The sequence below is a fragment of the Durio zibethinus genome, chromosome 17 (genome assembly GCF_047325235.1).
Source record: "Durio zibethinus cultivar Kanyao isolate XHJ-2024 chromosome 17, ASM4732523v1, whole genome shotgun sequence".
Lineage (NCBI taxonomy): Eukaryota > Viridiplantae > Streptophyta > Magnoliopsida > Malvales > Malvaceae > Durio > Durio zibethinus.
The window spans coordinates 13,809,392-13,829,943 of record NC_143178.1 but is presented as its reverse complement, the minus strand read 5'-3'; the positions used below and the strand labels follow the sequence as shown (position 1 = coordinate 13,829,943).

General features: G+C 27.6%; 1 protein-coding gene across 1 annotated transcript; it reads right to left on the bottom strand.

The window, feature by feature from the left end:
- Positions 1 to 10,068: 10,068 nt before the first annotated feature.
- On the bottom strand, positions 10,069 to 14,306 carry LOC111288881 (uncharacterized). The gene is made up of 5 exons (XM_022879834.2): positions 14,093 to 14,306; positions 12,261 to 12,409; positions 11,695 to 11,781; positions 11,209 to 11,367; positions 10,069 to 10,335 (listed from the first exon to the last, which is right to left on the bottom strand). Exons 1-5 carry the CDS (start codon positions 14,208 to 14,210, stop codon positions 10,237 to 10,239), a joined length of 612 nt encoding a protein of 203 aa, XP_022735569.1. The 5' UTR covers positions 14,211 to 14,306; the 3' UTR covers positions 10,069 to 10,236.
- Positions 14,307 to 20,552: the final 6,246 nt, after the last annotated feature.

Sequence of the window (20,552 nt, the reverse complement as noted above, 5' to 3'; positions counted from 1 at the left end):
TTAATAAAAATAAAATATCAATAACCAAAATCAAGTATCTACACCTACCTTGGTGTGGTGGCAACTTCAAAACTTTGTATCAATATTATTTGATTTGTATTCTTTTAAAAGTTAAATTTTCTCATGTATAGATTGTATAGTAGTATAGAATTTGAAATGTATAAACCTAAAATTTAATGAAAATGCACCATTTAAAGGGCATATTGCGAAGTAATTTGACCTCCAGTGAGGCACTGATCGTCATCAAAATCCATGCCTACTGACTAGTAGAGCCCTAAATAGGTCTTCAGCGTGGTGTAGTCAGTGGCGATTGGCCATCAGACACAAATGGGTGTAGTCACCAATTGCATCGAAGCTTTTTTTTTTCCTTTCTATCCCTAAAATTTTAATGTTAATCCAAAAGCACCACAACCTTTATTTTTTTCATTTTGATTTTTATTATTATATTTTATAAATAAATAAATTTTGATTTATTATTATTATTTTTAATTATTTATTAATAAAATGATTATTTAAAATAATTTAATAAATATTAAATCATTTAAAATTTTTATTAAATAAAATTTTTTATTTTAATATTCTTAATGGTCATTTTCTCTTCTTACTACAATTAATCTCACCATCACGTTGCTTTGCATCCAAACATAATCTCACTACGGATTTTAATTTCACTATTACAATAATTAATCTCATTTTCATCATTGTTTTTAATCTCGTCGAATTAATTTAATTGTTCATTCAAATGGAGCTTTAAAAGTTTGACGAAAAGATGATGAAATCAATAAAGGTGTAAACAAACTAAGCATGAATGAACAAATATATATCTGTGGTCAGCTCATTTATTTTTAAAACTATTTGTATTTAGTAAGAAAATTGTTGACTACGTTCAAGCTCAATTCATTTAAATGGTAAGATGTTCAAATTTAGTTTTTGTTCGGTTTGCTTAATTTAAATGAAGTCGTTCATGAACATTAAACTAACATGTTTAAATATATATATATATATATATAAATGAACACATTTATGAATAATAAACAAATATGTTTGTATATAATAAACAAACTATAACTACACATATTTAAAAAACAAACATAGAATTAAAAAATTATTCAGCTTAAGTTAAGGTAATCCTCGAGATTGGCCCTACCTTTTAAGCTCTACATCACCTCATTTTGGGTTATACCTAAAAGACAAAGGGTATAGTACAAAGAGATTTGCATCATCATTTTTGGTGACCTCTGCCTCTCATTTACCTTCATTCTCATGCTCAGTTTGGTTAGACCTTTCTTTTTACGGCTTGCCTAGAACTTACTCAACCTTAGAAGCCTCATTACTAGGTTGCTTGGCTTTTAAAGAGGGGGCAAACCCTCAAGTTTGTACAGGGGTTGAGACCTCCATTATGTTAAAGGAAGAAAAACTTAAAGAGGAATAAAAAGATTCTTCAGACTCAGAAGACGAGTTAAAGTTGGACTTTAAACCTGGGTTATAGATTGTTAGGAAAAAAAAAAGGTAAGAAGGGTGACAAGGTAAAGAAGGATGAGGATTATCTAGAGGGGGAATAGAGGAAGAAAAAGAAAGGTCAATTGAATAAGTCAGACTAACCACTAATATTGGGATTGAAGGGTTTTGAGGTCGAAATCAATTATGATAAGGAGCTCATCCATCTTATAATAAACCTACTTTCCCTTTATTCAGATGTCGTCCTCAATTTATTTTTGGCCTTTAATAGACATTGGATTTAACTAGTAAGTAGCTTGATGATAATCTTTTCCTACAATGAAGAGAAGACTTGATCATTCGAGCAAAAAGCTTCACGATTGAGATTATTTGCCCTTACTTCTACCCTAAATTAACAAACATACTTGAATTAGAAGGCATAATGAAAAGAAAAGAAAAATGTTTTGAAGAGTTTGAATGAAACAAGGTCGGATGAAAGAAACCTAGAAGTATTGAGGTCAGTTAAATTTGGTCAGCTTAAGAGCTAAAAGTTTATGCAGTGAGTCACTAAGGCCCTAGAGAGCCTTTTACATAGCCAACTAGGAGATCAAATGAATGCTTTAGATTGAACCACGTCATCGTAATGGCTACTGATGATATCCTTTTGTATTTTCAATCTTTATTCATTTAACCTCTAAAAATCCTCTTTTTTTTAATAAATGTGATCCAATCTATAAAAAGGGTATATTGATCATTCCACCATGAATTTATTGTTTAAAAATAATGGATGATTACGTCAACCACAGGTTACGTCTCATCTAGCACTGCATGGCCCACAAAAAGTAAGAATTCATACAAGTTTCATCTTGGACACTACAATAACAAAATAATGAATAAGTCATAAAATATTATAAGTATAACAATGATCATGCAAAATGCATTGGTAACATCACCACGGACTAAGCCAATATTGTTCTTGTTCACATTGACCATTGTTATCCATTACCTTAGCAATGCAAGGTTGTTTATCTGACAGAATTCTTTTATAAACCTATGCTTAGCTCACAACTTGGCCTTATGAAAAATATATTAGATCGATCCAACTCATGATCATCAGTCTAATACCTAAGACTACTCGGAGGGAGACAAAATGTTAGGGGTATTTTTAGGTTCAAATGACAAAATAGGTATTTTTTCTCATTAGAGAAATTCAACAAATAGCCAAGGGCATTTTGGACTAGTTGAGTGGATGTGTCAGGCTGTCCTGAATTCACAAGTTCACATAAGCTCAACCACATCATCAACCTACATGAAGTCTCTCTAAATGCTAAATTGTCATGCTCTAAGTAGATTGTTAATGTCCAGCTCAAGTTGGACCCACCAAGTCATCCTTAGCACTAGATTGACCTCTAGTAGCCTAAGTTGCCTGAAACTCCCCATCCCACAAGTATAAATAGCACCAGCTAGGTACCATTTATCTACCTTGCTTTCTTCTACTTTTTTATTATTATTTTTTAGTTACTCATCTTAATTGATTTTTGACTTGAGTATCGAATCACAAAAGCTGGGACCACCCTTAACCTTTGTCTTTAATCACTCTCTTTCGTTTTCTCTATGATTTCAAGGTTTTACCCCTTAAGGTCAACTTGGCACCAAACAAGTATTAAGGGAGATTGAAAAAATTTATTAAAAGGCAAAATTTACACAGCCCAAAAAAGGATTTTACCAACAAAAATTTCTTTCAGTAGTAAGCAAGTCGGTAATAGTATTCCGTCAATAAATTAAAATTTTCATAAATAAATATTTTGTCAATAAATGTTTTGTCAATAATTATCGATAAAAATCCATTGATAAAATCCATTAGTAATCCATCGATAATAGTTAATATTTTCGTCGGTAATATTTATTTTTAATTTTTTAATTATATTTTTTTATAAATTTTTTCATTTTATTATATTCTTTATTAAATTTATTTTTAAAGCAATTATATAAATATTAAAATATACATAAATAGAAAAAAATAAACGAAACATTACATTTCATTTATAAAAGAATAATAATATTTTACAAAGTTATTTACGAATTCTAATTAGATGAAAATACAAAAAAATACATCAAAGAGTGCACAAAGAGTTAAAGCTTTGAAGCTATGAATGTTGCCATCAGTAGTTAGATAAAGAATTGTTGTTCTAAAGGGTGCAGTCAATTCACAATCTCCAATGGGTGTAGTCACTTTACAATCTCTTAACAAGTTTTGCAAGTCTTGCTATAATTTTTACAAATCAAGAGTTAATTCTCGAAGAAAATTGATATAGAATTTCTTTTTTGAATGAATTATAACTTTCATGCATTTATTGTTTCTCAAATTAATATAAAGGCCAAAAAATTATTTATTACAACTTTAAAACAAAATGCAATATCATCCCATTTTCTCTTACACAAATTGAGAACTCAACTCAACAAGGTTTTTCAGAGAAAATGAGAGGTTCATTTGACCATGTAGCCATATAGGTATATTAAATAAATATGTACAACTAAATAGTTGCCCATACATAGTACAAGATGACCAAATTACAAGCAACCATGTTTCCAATTTTTGTTAACTACTCTACACTAACTTCGCTATCAATTCCTAAAAGGCAACCATCAACTTAGCATCTCTTCCTATTCCTTTGGCCTTTATTAAGGCTATTCTACTACATAATCCTTTTGATAAGTTCCACATGTAAAAACTCAAATGGCTATTATTGATATGAAACAACTCCCATCCTTTAGCAAAAGGTCATAATCTAGATTAGTCACACATGAGCTATATAAGAGGTCAATAATTTAGTGAAACAATGAACTTTATCAATGGTTTAATCATTTGCTTAATATCTCTTAAAACTAACCAAACACAAATGTACTATTTTGCAAAGTAGTCACATTTCAACAAATAATCAAATCTCACCCATTACAAATATTATCAAGTCAAACACATTAAAAAACCTAGTTCAATGAGGATGTAAGAAAAATTGAAACAATAGTCAAAATAATACAAAACATAAAGGTATCATACATCTATACACAAATAAAATGAATGTACTCAATGATGAAGTAAGAAAAACTAAAATAATAGTCAAAATAACATAAAACATAAAAGTATCATACATCCATACACAAATAAAATGAATGTACTCATATCCAACAATATTCACCTACATTTTTTTTTTGTTATCCACAATCCTTTCCAACAAAGCATTCCGACCACATTTGGCTATCATTTGATAATCTATAAAACTAGCATACATTATTATAAACTCTAAAACAAAACTTATTTGGCAATTGGCACATCAACAAAATACAAGATAAGAGAATAAAACCAAATATACTCTAGATACAAATGCAATGACGCTGTTATTACGTTCAAAAAGAAATTTTAGGCAAATAATATAGAAAATGTGATGTTGAAAAATTTGCCCCTATTAGGAGTAAAGAGTAAAGTATTAAAATTTAACATGTTAAATCTCATGTTCATCTTTATAATGCAATTCCTTTAAATTTTATATGATGAAAGCAAATAAGAAAATATTTCACAAAAAAATGACGTTATTAGTATCCCAACACCTTTGTTAATGCTATAAAGATAGGAAACTAGATAACAAGCTTAAATTCACTGTAGTTTAATGCCATTGGAATAATACCACAAATAAGCTTTAAAATATAAATACATTATTTAATGGAAAGAAAAAATATATTTTATAAAAAAAATAAAACTGGGGTGAATCATGACATGCAAGAAATAGCATAAAATAAGAATAATAAAAAGATATGTGAGGCCAAAAAAACTTGATATTATAGTTATTGGATGAATCTTGATTGCTACAAGCTTTTCTACCTCTCTTAAAAGCTTTCCAATCACAACAACAACAACAGAAGTTGTCCCATCACAAACCTCATCATTTTGAATTTTTGAGATGTTTGAATTTTGTATTAAGATTATAATCTAATAATATAAAAAAATTTCCCCTAAAACCAATGATTATGGTAGCATAGTTCATTGAACCATTTATAGTTCCATCATGTAGTTTTATTAACAAAAAAAAAAATCATCAAACTCATGCAAGTTTTAAAAATGTTGCAAAAAATAAACCATTTTACACATAAAGTGTAGTCAAGAAAATGAAAACCATTATAAGGATAGCAATTAAGACTTTTGCAGCTGGGTTGTTAATATGTAGGAACTTTAAGATGGTAGCTCCATCATTTGTAGCAGTGACTTCATATCCTCTATTTGTTGATTGTAAAATTTTATCCTGTTAGATAACTTCACCAACAATATAGTCAACGATTTAAAGTAGAGAAGAACTATTATTGGAGTCTTTTAATTTGTATACACAATGTGGAAAACTTATCATTCCCTTTGGCCCGAGGGTTGTCTTAACCAAGTCAATAATTGCAATTGCCCCAAACTAGACCTATAACTAACCTAATTTCCATTATCTAGAAACCCTATCTTGTTAACTAAAAGATCATGACTTTTTTCAATCAAATCCCACCCATCATAAACCCTATTCAAATCTCAAAACCTACATAGTTTGCCTTATAATTACCAACACTAAAAACCTATTTTTCCTTTACTGAGCTCAAATATATTTTTTTATTTTCATATGGTACTTCATGAAGAAACTGGTAGCATAGCCTATTTCTTCTTCTAAAAAATACTTATGGTTATCATATATTGAATGGGAGAAAGCAAAAAAATTTTGAAACTATGAAAAAGAGAAATGTGAGCAAAAAAAATAAAAGAGAAAGGAAATTTGTGGGAACTTGAGAATTAAGATTGTCGGTGTGATGGTAGAATGATAGTGCCATGGCAACAACGATCTTTTGGCAATGGGATGACGGTATAATGGCAATGACGATGACAAAAAGAGAACGATAGGGGGTTGAGAAAGAGAAAAGGTTTTGGGTTAGGGATTATGATGGGAAAATAAGAAAGGGATTTAGGGATTTTAATTTTATACAAGTTAACAAATTAGTTTCTTTTTTAAAAAATTTTTTTCCTATGCCAATTTGCCAACTTTCTGTGACAACATCACCTATATAATACCAATGGCTTTTTTTTTTATCAATAAATTTTGCTAGTATTCTGTTGATAAATACATAATAATTTTTTGTATGATCCATTGGTAAACCATTGACAATTTGTTGATAATTACCAATAAAAATTTTTCATTGTTAAAAATTCATCGATATTAAACAGTTTTCTAATAGTGTTAGATTAGGATTCTTAAATCATATTTGTCATGCTCCTATTAAAAAAAGATTGAATTGATTCAATGAGTTGATCAACAATCAATAAATTAACAATTCTATTTATATAGTAATAAAACTTGTTTAAACTATTTAAAATTATGTATACTGATTTATTTACAAAGCCTATTAAGGAGTATTTTTCACATAAATAACTTAAAATTTTTATTCTTAAATAAGGATAATTTTATTTTATTTTTCTAAATAAGGTATTCCAAACTACATCAATTATATGTCAATGCTTTTCTAGCCAAAATTACCACACGAATTTTTTTTTCTTTCATTTTTTTTTGCTCTTTTGACTAGGCCACCAACAAGGATCAACTTTATTCAACTAAACACTAGATTTTACCCCTTTTTTTTTATTATTTTGCATCTAAGTAATCATCCAATGAGGTATTGTTGTCTCTTTTATTTTTAGTGATCATGTTAAAGAGGGTTGTTACAGTTCATAGTTAAATTTTCATTAAAATCTGCATTTGAAATTAACCCATTGCCTATAGTGACTGCCACTTTGCTTCTTTAGCTTTTAGAAGTCTAAACAGTAATGTCAACAAAAATTTCTTAAATTATAATAAAATATTTAATATAATATTTAAATTTTAAAATTTTTTAGAAAATAGCAACTTTAATCTCTAAACTTTAATCCAAATTCTACTTTGGTCCTTAAAATTTAAAAAATTAAATCGGATCCCTAATTACTCAAAGCTGTCCTATTCTTATGTTTCCATGAAACCATTTAAATTGACGATAAATGTCAGCTAGCACTATGTGATGACATCAGTTAGCAACTCACATTGCAGATAAAGGATCAAAATATAATTCTCTCAAAGTTTAGGGACAAAAGCAAAACTATTTTAAAATTTTATATATTTCATACATGTATTATAAAAATATTATATTTATATTTGGATTTTTTTATAATATAAATTATTAAATATATATTTGTTTTAAATAGAAAATATATATTCAAAAATTAAAATTAAGTTAAAATTTTCAATTCCTTTTTTAAAAATTTAATACATTTTAAAAACAAAAAAATTATTTTTACTAAAAATATTATTTTATTCATAGGTCATAATAAAACTTATTATTTTCTATCCAAATTTTTTTTTAAATATTAAATATCTTTTATTTTTTCTTTTTAAATATATTTTATAAAATATGTTTTATAAAAAAGAAAAAAGAAAAAATGTTTTAAATTATATTTTTATTTTATATGAATATAAAGCTTTTATATTTTTGAATAGATTTTGAAAATGATCTAAAAATTTTTACATAATATTTTAACATGATGTAGAGTTTTTATTTAATGTTTTAAATCAATATAAAAATTTTTACTTACTTTTTAAAAATGATATGTAATTTTAATAAAATGAATTTGAAATTTTCAACTTAATTTAAATTTTTAAAAATCTATTTTCTATTAAAAATATTATTTTATTAATAAATCATATCATAATAAAATTTACAATTTAAACTATAATATATTTATGACATATATTTGAAATATATAAAAATCAATTTTTTCTTGAATTAGTTTTTATCTTTTCCTTTATTTATTTTTTATAAATATATTTGAAAGGGGAAAATTAAAGATATTTAATATTTTATTGATATTTTATTAAGTTTTATCTTTTCCTTTATTTAAGATTATTTTAGTAATAAATCATATCATAATAAAAATTAAAAAATATTTTAAATTATAATATTTTATAAAATATATTTGAAATATATGAAAATCAATTTTTTCTTGAATCATTTTTATCTTTTCCTTTATTTGCTTTTTGTAAATATCTTTGAAAGAGGAAAATTAAAGATATTTAATATTGTACAATATATATTTGATGGATAGAAAATAATATTTTTGTTATGGTTTATGAGTAAAATAATATTTCTAATAGAAAGTAATTTTTTGTTTTTAAAATGATGTTGAATTCTTATAATTTTAAATTTAATGTTTTATAAAATGTATATGAAATTTATAAAATTTTTGAGATAGTTTCACCTTTGATCCCTAAATTTTGAGAAAATTTTATTTTGATCCCTTATTTTACTATATAAGATGCTAACTGACGTCATATTATGGTGTTAGCTAGTATTTGCAGTTCATTTATATGATTTCATAAATGGAAGGATTAAAATAGGACAATGTTGGGTAATTAGATATCCAATTAGAATTTTTTAAAGTTTAAAGATCGAAATAAATTTGAGTCAAAATTTATGGACTGTAGGTGCATTAATTTAAAATTTTTTAATATGATATTTATGTTATAGGTCTCTTAATTAACGTAGTACTTGAAAATTTATTTATCAATTACATGTTATCATTTGAAGTTAATCATATTAAAGATGAATGTCACTTTAATTAATAGATTTATAATTAAGATATCATATTATATATTTTTAAAATTCAAATATCATATTAAATATTTTACTATATTTTAAGGATTACTGATAACATTAATCCGAACCATGAGAACAAGGTTAGAACCATGCTTAGGCTTTGTCTAGGAACATATATGAATTGGAGATTCCATTTTCTTTTTCTAGAAAGTTTTTTAAAAAAATGGGTGTAGAGAATATTATGTAAGCTTTTTGGGTTTGAAAGATGAGAGTGAGTGAGGTGAGTATGTGAATTAGATGATATCAATGATAATGAGCTATTGAAAGTAGTCATTGCTAGGATTGTTGCTACAATATACTTCCATTGTTAATGTAAACGTTTGCTTTGAATAAAAGGAAGAAATGGTTTTTGAATTTAAGCATTTGCATATTTATGTTGTTTTATGAGAAAAAGAATTTGTAAATTGATATTTTCAGATTTTATTTTTATAATTGATCTAAATTATTTTGTATAAAAATGAAATTTTAAATAAAAAAAATTCAGTTAATATAATAACTTTATTCACATAAACAGTGATACTACGATAATATGGTTTAATTACCTTGTTCACGAAAAAATTTGAAAAAAAAAAAAAATCTTCATACTAGAATAAAGATTTCATTCATACTTTGGTGGGGGTAAAAACTCAAGATTTGGATTCTTTTTTATTTTGATTTTTGTTTAATCATTTTGGCAGAGAATGGCAGCTTAAGCTAATTCTTTCCCTCTTCAATCACCCCCAAGCATCAACCGACAACCCACTTTTCTCTTTTTGTCCACCCCCTTTATTTTATAGTCTGCCATTTTTGAAGATTGGGTTAAAGATAATATATTTGAACTGTAATATTCCCGTAATCCAACTCGGTCTTATCATATGCAGAACGAAAGAAAAAAATAATTTTGCAATCAGCCGAAACTATTTCGTGTTGGCCAGGGATTAATATTCTGGGTTTTGATAAATCACATACACAAGCATTTTCATTTAGCCAAAAGCTGCATTTTCATTTACAACAAATGAGGGTAACTTGAGAACATCCTTGTAAAATGACCATATACATTGAGCCACACACCTTGATTCCCGTCAAAATTTAATGGATATATATAAAGTATAAAGAGCATTAATTAACCTGCTCTCCACTTGCTTGGCGTTGCTTCTCTTCTTCAACTTGTTCAAGCAATGCCTCCAGCTCAGCTTCTGTCAATCCTTCCAAGCGTTTCTGCATAACAGAATAGAAGATCAATTTTTGGGGTCAACGGAGTCGGATATCGGGATCCTAAACTCAGTCAAACTATGATATATATATATACATATACACACACATATACATATACATATATGTATATGTATATGTATATGTATATGCATATGCCATATGCACATGCATATGCATATATGTATATATACATATATATATATATATATATATATATATATATATATACATATATGTTGAAAAGGAGATCTGGAAAGGACATGCATGCCGATTGGTATATGACCAGAAATTGAAGCCAATTTCTTCTTTTTTTTCTTCTAACTATCTCGACTAAGTAATAGGCTAGATACATATGACAGACCCCTCTTCTATTCCATCTCGGTGTGGTTCAGGGCCTACAATGGTGCCACTAGTACTAAGCATTATACATTTTCCAACTCGTTGAAGAGGTGAAGTTGTTATTTAGACTGCACATTGCGGCTGTGATGTGGAAACAAAAATCAGAATGTTTTGAAGTGAAATTTCACTGGTCTAGTTAAACCAATTATGAATAAATCATACATAACACCAAGATTCTCCAACCCAGTTTGGAGCCATCTGACATGGCAATTTCATAGCATCTGCTTCAAACGAACAGATCCTCCATTAATAAACAATCTAAGATAAATCTATCATTGTAAAAATGAAAAGAACCTAATTTACTGTGTGGTTGCATTGATAATTTTACCATACCCAAAAGGCTACGTAGTTCTGAAACACTATAAAGAAATAAAACACCTTTGTTGCAGTTTAAGAGTAAAGCAAGGTGGCAACCAGTAGAGCACCAATTTGGAAGATAGTCAAAAAATTGGAAGAAAAAAGTGCGGAAATATAAACCTGCATGACTTTAACTTCATAGTCACGTAATTGTTGAGCATATGTCATTTCCTTGTTTGAGACTCTAAAGATGTATGTTGAAATCCATCCAACCGTAAGGCCCAAAACCATTACCAACTGAACTACGTTTCCTGCTTGTAGAGGATCAACTCCAGCAAACTGCATAAACATTGTCAAGGGATTCTTATCAAACAAAATTGCTCAATAAACCATCTCAATGCATAGTACTCATAATTCATATTATGAATTTTACAAAAACTTGAGAAGATAAAGCGGAAAACAGCATGTCTAATTTTGTTGTAAAACACGAAATAGTAATGACTTTCATTAATGAATTAATCAAATATAGCTTCACATATCTGTCACAAGGTATTGGATTATGTTATTCCAAGAATAAAGAATAAAAATAAGCATGCATGTAACAACAAAAGTGACCAAAGTTAAGAGCAAAAAATAAGAATAAATATCACAAGCAGACCCAGATACCTCCAATCCACTTTTCAAGCCAACCCCAGCAAGAGTGACTCCAAGACCAATCAATAAAACATCCTTCCTTGTGTATCCAAAAGGCGTCTGCCCAAGAACAAGAAAGATATGACTTCAGCATCCAGGTCAACAAGATCAACCCATAATGAAAGTCGAGTGGGTACTTAAGGAATTGCACATTAGATTCTACAAGCATATTTATTTGAAGGAGAAAGTGATCAATCCTTTTGCTTAAGTTGGGTCATCAGGTGTTTCTGATTTGTTATTAATAGCCTGACAGATTCATTGTTTAAAAAGCTGCTTCCCTCTTTTAAATTTTTAAGGGCTAAAGGTTTCAACTAATCAGATCCAATACAATTTATGTAAAGCTACCGAGTCTTCTTCCTACATTTGTAGATCTAAAATCAGAAGACAATATATATATATATATATATATATTGCTAATCCCAGTGCATATTACAAAACCTTTCTCTTTGCTTGTTAGAGAAGCCAGAGGCAGACTTTACATGCATGATACAGAAAAAGATATCCATTGAGCTCATTTTACAGCAGTACAAAGTGCATGCCTTGGTTTGATCTTTACTATCATTGGAGTTTGAGGAACGGCTACATCTGGGAGCAATGGAGATCTGTTTCTTTGACCTTGTGTTGTTCAAACCATTTTGCAGAAATAGAGTGGTTCTCTTTTTATACAAGATCTGAGATACAGCAGTACCTAAGAAATTTGACCAAAAAGAACTACAATCAAATAAAGCATTACAAGGTTTTCTTTATTTATAACAAGAAAAGAAATTTCCGTAGCAGGCCCTTTCATTGACATTGAAAAGAACTCCAGAAAATAAAGGGAACTTCTTTATGTTCCTCACAAAAACAGAGGACTTTGGTAAAATGCTTCCTACGGTTCCCAAGGTTATAATTAATGTTTCATATGGAAAAATGGAAAAAGAATAAGTTATGAACCATGTAAAACTGAGTCTTCATCAAGCCATTTAAGAAAATTGCATTTGCTATAGCTGCTTGGGTCAAATAAGTTCATGCGCACACACACAAATTTACACAAACACACTTTTACTTTAATCATAATCATATATGTGTGTGTAACAAATAAAACTTGATGAATAGCACTGCTTAAAGATAAATCCATTATCTTTACGAAAGGAAGAAAAAACAAAGAAATAAAGAAGGATAAAACTGGTACACGCATTGTAAACTTGGTGGAAGAACAAATATTTTAGCATTGATGTTTCACAGTTTCAAGGTGCAACCATAATCCAAGGAATGACAATTGGTAGCAAATTTCGACAAATTTCTATCAACTGATAAACTAGCTTTTGTTCAGCTGATACTTCTAGCAGAGTTAATGTTTCCATAAAGATCTCTTTTGCAGCCAAGTTTTGCATTGTTCATCAAAATTTGCAGTGTCACATAATACTTCAAGTCAAAGGTTCAATAAAGCACGTTTCAAAGATGTTTTAGCATATAATGTAACATCAACTAATAATATAGGCAGAGAGGCCAGCCTAAATACTGAACAAAAGGTTAGAAAGAAGTTCTAATGGATTTGGGGTAATATTAGGTCTGCAAAAACCAATGAAACGTAGAAATATCGTCACAAGCACAAAGAGATATGATATTACATGCGTTAATTTTTTTTACCGCATAATAAACTCATATAAATTATGTCAAATAGACAAGTAAGCTAATACAATAAGCACAAATTTAAAAAAGAGAAGCCTAACATAAAAATTTTCAGTTTAGGTTCAGCATGACAAATTTTGATTGTAATTTTTACAATTGAGGTGTTGTAGCATGTTTGATTCTACGCAAGATGTCAATTTTATGATTATTTCTGCACAAGTTTAAATTAGAACCCAACTTTTGAACGGTAAAGTATACAAATAATTTAAATAGTTATAAACTCAAATGATATTTTAAAACTTTTGTTGTTGTTTATTTAAGTAAAATAGCTAAACTTAAAACACTTACAGAGAACATATTAATTTTACATGTAGTTAAGTAAAAAATCTAAACAAACAAAATTTTATATAATTAATATTGTTATGGGTATTTACCTATTACTTAGCTAATTAGTGAGAATTGCGTAACTGTTTTTTAACTCTAAAAAATATATTTAATTTTTGGGGCGAAATTATAATTTTAAACTCGTTTAAAATCAAATTCCTTATAAATATAACAATATAAAAAAAAAAATCATATGAGAAAAAGAAATTTAGGAACTTTTGGGGCAAATCCCAAACAATCAATTTAAATAAGCAACTTATAATAGTCCAACAAAATATTTGTTACTGGAAATAGAATACAGCATGGTTCCAATTAAAAGCAAAAGAAGATACATAGTGCAAAAGCTGGAGAATTGGGTTAAGCAAAAGAATTTTACCACGCATCAAAGAAGCAGAAGCTGATCTCGTCGGCGGTTGCAGGGATGGAAAAGCCGAAATGCCCAGCAAAGAAATGGGCTCATTTTTGGGTAAAAGACCATGCAGAAGAGAAGGCATATCCACAGTATTCTTTTTCGGAGGAAAAACAAAAATAAATAAATAAATAAAACAACTGAAACTCAAGTGAGCAGTGTCATTCGACGACGAGAAAGCGGGTGGCTAACGTTTATCTGTTTGTTTTATGATCCATTCGTCAGTCGAGGACGCACGTGCATGCCACGTGAAATATTCTCCTAAAATAAATGGAAAATATTAAATCGGATCATTTTTTATACATCAAGTTTTATGATATTAAAAGAAAAAATTTTAAAACAATAAATTTTTAATTTTTAATAAAAATCATATAAAATTAATAAAATTAAAAAATATATATCAATATTAATTATGATATAATAATTTTTATATTTTATATATATTTTAAAAAAATTAATTAATTAATTATTATGATTCAAGGACAGTCATCCAATCAACGCCTCTCAAATGCTCAAGATTTTACAAAGTCACATACTTCAGATTTTTGCAACTCATAATCGGTAACTTGCAAGTTGTATGTATGGCTTCATGTGTGAATAATACAAAAGTCTGAGTGTCCAAAGGAAGTAGAAAACAAAGCATGCTCTTGTTTTTTTTTTTGAACGTTAACCATGTCACTATCCCAATTTCACCTAATAAAAATGTGAAAAACAAAGAAATATTAGTATTTTTTTAAGGGTTTATAATGACCCTTTTTTTAATATTATTTTTTTTCTTTTACTTTGATTTAGATTTTAAGATGCATAATTTAGTGTTTACAATTTTGAAAACTATTTTTAACTTTTAATTCAGGTCTACGGGCATGGCAGCTTGTTAGAATCGCATGCCTGATCCGATTGAGGCTGGTCTTTGGATAGGAATTTCTATGCTTGGACTTGAACAAATTCATCTCAAGATATTATTTAACTAGTAAAAAATATTTTTATTTAATTTTATTTTTGAAATATATTTTTAAATATTAAAACATATATATAAATAATATTTTTCATTATTATTTTTTTGGAATAGTGTAGGGCATATTGAGATCTGACTAGACCAAACCGCACCTTGGGTAAGGTTTTTAAAGGGTTAATCCAGTCTGATTTGAGCTAACTCTGTCAATGAACGCTTCTAAATTTATAGTTTGAGTGAGATTACGTAAATGTATTAATTTAGTTCTAAAATTTTTATATAGGTTTTGTTTGTTTGGTTTTGTTTATTAGTTTTTTTTTTTATACTAGATTATATAATTATATTACATATTAAGAATTATTTTATTATATTGGTAATTATACTTGTGAATATAATATCAATAAACAATTGTGTCTTTTTTTTTTCGTGTAGAACCTTTTAATTCTACTAGTATTTGTTGTAACATGCATTGCACGTTAATATTTATTTTTATTATTAAAATAATAATTATGTATAGCATAAAATATTTCTAGTGCTTAATATTTGCAATATAAATAATTAAATATGCATTATTAATTTATAAATTATTCAATACTATTAAAATTAAAAAAACTATTTTTTAATGAAAGTCATTAAATGTAACTAGAATTTTTCCCGCAACACCATTGCCAAGAAAAAATTTTATCATTTGAATAATATTTTGTTTCAGAAATATCTACACTTTTTCTACAAATTTTAATACATAAACTAAAACTAGAATAGCATGAAATCATTTTCCACATTACTTATATGTATTAGTAATTAACATTAATTAAATATATTTATTTTTTATTATATTAATTACATTATTATTAATATAACCGGTTAAATTTTTCAAGAGTTTACTTTTTATATATAGTAATAGAATAAAGTGTGTGATTAAAGATGAAATTAGAACTTAAATATTTTGTTAAATGATAAGCATATGTATCTATTTATCAAAGAGTTAATTTTTAATTTTTATAATAAAAAATATATTTAATAAAAAAAAATTAAGCATGAATATGATTTCCTTGCATATCATTTCTCACAAGATGAATATGGACAAATAAAATAAGTAAACATTTCAAATATATTCTTTAATCTAGAATATAATTTTTATATTTCACATTTTTCACTTTCATTTCCTTCTTTTCTGAAATTATAAAATAATAGTATGAAATAAGTTATTTTTTAAAAAAAATGACAAAAAATACATTAATTGATTAGCATTAATCATATAAATTTTTTATTTTTTACTCTCATGAAATTAATAGTTAATTGACAGACTTTTTATTTAAAAATTCATTTAAGATTTTATCAATTTTATAATAATTAAGTATTGTAAATATATTATTAATCATATATTTATTTGTTTATTTAAGGTTATATTTTTGTCACATTTTTATTTAATAAAATTATTTTTAGGTCATGTTATTGTTTCTCTTGTTTCTTTTCTTTCTTTCTTTTTTCATTTTTTTTTACTTCAATTAATGGATTAAGAAAGGTTAGGGCTTTTAGTAAGGATTAAGGCCTTAATTGGTTGATAAATAAATAAACAAAAAAAAATAAAATCACTCAAGTAGTCCCTCAATTAGGCATTAAAACACTATTCTAGTGAAAAGACTAATCTTTTTAAGTCAAATTTATTAAAACAACAAAAAGTTTACAAAGCTAGCAAGCAGAGATCCAATACGATATATTACTAGGTGTAATAAGAAACATCTAATTGAGAACAATAGAAGAAACCTCGTGGCAGCTAGATATTGCACACTAAGATCAAACAAACTAACGGAAAAAATAGCAATGGGACAAAGCACAATTTCATGACCACTTTTAAAGAAACTATAGGTAATGATCCAGCTTTGTGATATCATGACGCAGCCCAACACACCAAAGGATTCTACGCAACTCCAAAAGTTAACCATAAGGTACGAATTGTTTACTTTCTTAGAGTAAGTAATATAGATTATGGGTAATCTTGTATTGTGCAGTTTAAAATTATATATGAATTGTAAACATTCATATGTGTCGAGGTCAATTTTTGTTATTGTTCTTTATTATTATTTGTTATTATTATGGTATAATATGCTATTTTATATTATTATTATTATTATAATAGTATAGTGTATTATTATGGTATAATATTATATTATGATATAATATTTTATTGTATGTTATTATTATTATTATAATTTGTTATTATTATTTATTTCTTTTCGATTTTCTTTTCTAACTAACGATCAAAGAAACAAAAATTAGGAATTGAATTCGGTTATAGAGTCTATTAGAACCCAAATTAAGGGATTTTTAATCAATCCAAGAAATTAACAATGAACCTAGACTTAAATTAAGGTTCAGGTAGAATCCAATCTCAAGATTCAAATATGAGATTGATTCTGTTCATTTTCTAAATTTTGTTCTAAGAATGCCTATATAATTGAATGTTGGATCAAAGAAACAGACAAGATTGCTAGAAGGGGAAGAAAAGCTTTGGAAATATTTTGGGTTTTGGTTTCAGTTGCTGGAATTTTTTGGGTTTTGGAATTTTGGATTTGAATTTTTGGGATTCGATTTAAGGTTTCTGGGTTAGATTTAGGTTTTTGGGGTTTGGATTAGGATTCTAGAAGGTTTTTGAAGAAATTTAGGCAAATCTAGAAAATTTTGAAAATTTTGGGTTTTTTCTAAAAAAATTTGGATTTTGGATGAATTTTCCTATGAAAGATGAATTTTTTTATTGAATTTTTCAACGGGGTTTGAATTTTCTAATGGGATTTTGGTGACTTTTCTAAAAACCGTTGGTTTTTCAATTTTCGGTTGAATATTATGGTGACTTTTTTAGAAACCGGTGAGTTTTCTTAATTTTCAGTTAAATCTCCAACAGTGTTCTTGGCTGGATTTTAGAGAGAATAGACATAGAATTAGTTTTAGAGAGAAAGGGAGCAAAAAGCATCTGAGGCGTAATGCTGAAAATGTGGCTTTTATATGATGCCAAAACAAGGTTATTTTGGATAGTACAAGATCTACGCGTGATCCGTTGACCCTCGTGTTGATCGACATTTTGACTTAATTCGAATATCAGGTTTCCTTTTTCCATTTTCATTTTATTTTTTGATTTTTTGATTTCATTCTTTTAAGTTTTTATTTTTATTTTTTAGTTTTTATTTATTTGCATTTAGTAACTCAATATTTATTAAAAAAAAAGAATCTTTTCCTTTTGGAAAACAAAAAGAATAATAAATAAATAAATAAAATCTTTTCAAATAAGTTTAAAAGACCAAACAAAAATTAATAAAGAAAAAAAATCTTTTTTCAAACAAAAATCTTTACAAAATAAATTTATGATTTCTACCAAACTATTGGATAATTTTTCATGAATTTAAACTTTATGGAATCCACCAAACTATTAAAAAATTTCATAAATCAATTTTTCAAAAAAATAAAAAAAATAATTTTATCCTTTAAACGATTGAAGAATTGATTTTTATTTCCTTAATGAAGTGCAAAGCCAATATCGACGAGCTATGGGTTCTTTTCTCAATAGTTCTAGACTTTTTATGGATGTAATATTAGATTTGGTTAAAAGTAACTTTTAATTCAATAAAGATTTTCTTTGATAACAATTGCTATATGGTAAATTCACCTTATTACATTCATGCATTTTATTTCTACATTCATTCTCATACCTAATTTAAAGGTTCCATAAGCATCATCTTAAATTTGCATATTATGAAAATCAAGGTTCTAGGATAGCTCAACACCAGTATTATACCTAGGCTAAAGCCAAAAAAATGAAGCAGATAATGTTGATCATCTCAAAAGGATAGAAAAGGCCTAGAAAATACTTGAGAAAAAATTAAGCAAGATTCTAAATGTTCTAGAAAAGATAAACAAAGGAAAAGAGGTGGAAAAAGATAATTCGCATGAAGTTACTGAACCACCATATCCATTAAGTTTTGGTCTATATCAGCCCAAACCACTCTAAGTCTTCAGCCATAGTAGACCATATTCATGAATTATAGAATGCCTTATACACCCGATCAAGGAAATGTTCAAGTTATATAAATCCTGTCTTCATTGAAAAAGTAAAGGAGCCCATTCAAATCCCCAAACCGAATGAGGTAAAAGAAGAAGTGAAGTTGCATACAGCTACACCCTTAAAAGATTTAAAGACTGATCAAGCCATAACCATGATTGAGGAAAGGCTATGAGCTGTGGATAACATTAATTTCTATCGCTTCATGGATGCTGTCAACCTTTGTTTGGTGCCAAATTTGACTATTCTTTCAAAATTCAAAGTACCAAAATTTGAGAAGTACAATGGTACTAAGTGCTCCATTGCACACATCATGATGTATTGTTGTAAGATGGTGGCATACGTTAATAATGAGAAATTACTCATGCATGTATACTAAAACAGTTTAACTGGGTCTGCTACGAGATAGTATGTTTAATTTAATAGGACTCGCATAAAATCATGAAAAGATTTGACTTGATCCCTCATCAACCAATATCGCCACATTATAGACATGGCTCTTAATTGCCTTTCGTTACAAGGTATGGAGAAAAAAATCTGAATCTTTCAAGGAGTATGCCTAAAGATGGTGAGATGTCACTACTCAGGTACAACTTCCCTTAATAAAGAAAGAAACGATAGTGCTATTTCTAAGCACTTTAAAATTGCCATACTATGATAAGATAACATGGAACGTGATTAACAATTTTGTCGACATGATGATTTTATGGGAGATTAGTGAAAATATAATTAAGAACAGTAAATTGGAAGAAAAAGAGTCTTCTGCTGCTAAAAAGATGCCCAAAAAAAAAATAAGATTCAAAATGTGAGTTTTGATAAATAGCAATTTAAAAACCACCCTCAATCGATTTATCCCACATATCATCCTGTTGTGAGTCATGCTTCTGCTATAGTTTACCAATCAACTCTATAACTTCCTTATCCATCCACATCTAGACCCTCTGTTTGTCTAACTACCTCAACAAGTGGTGTGTGAGAATCACAAAACTGAGAAAAGATAACATTTGATCCTATTCTTATAAGCTACACAAATTTATACTAAGAGCTTTACAAGAACCATTTGATTGCTCTCGTTCCTACAAAACAACCTCAACCTTTCTATCCTAAATGGTATGACTCCACTACTTATTGTGACTATCATTTTGGAGTGACAAGCCATTCCAACAAAAATTGTATCCTTTTGAAACTTATGGTGCAAAGTTTGATAAAAAAAAGCTGATAAATTTTGATATCGGTGGAAACATGACATCTAATATTAGTAGTAGCCTATTGCTTAATCACCTAAGGGTATGATTTTGGGAGGCTGATTAGAACTGCTTATCCTCTTAAAATTTCTTGAGAATAGAGATTTTTTTTTATATATTTGGATTTCATCTTATTTTTCATCATTTTAATAAAGTGATATGTTTGATGCATTTTCA

Bases quoted from the DNA above. Each gene is read 5' to 3' on its own strand.
- LOC111288881 (XM_022879834.2), bottom strand. From the start codon at position 14,210: ATGCCTTCTCTTCTGCATGGTCTTTTACCCAAAAATGAGCCCATTTCT. The intron at 11,782-12,260 runs GCATGCACTTTG...GTTCTTGGGCAG, and splicing joins ATAGTAAAGATCAAACCAAG to ACGCCTTTTGGATACACAAG. The intron at 11,368-11,694 runs GTATCTGGGTCT...ATGTTTATGCAG, and splicing joins GCTTGAAAAGTGGATTGGAG to TTTGCTGGAGTTGATCCTCT.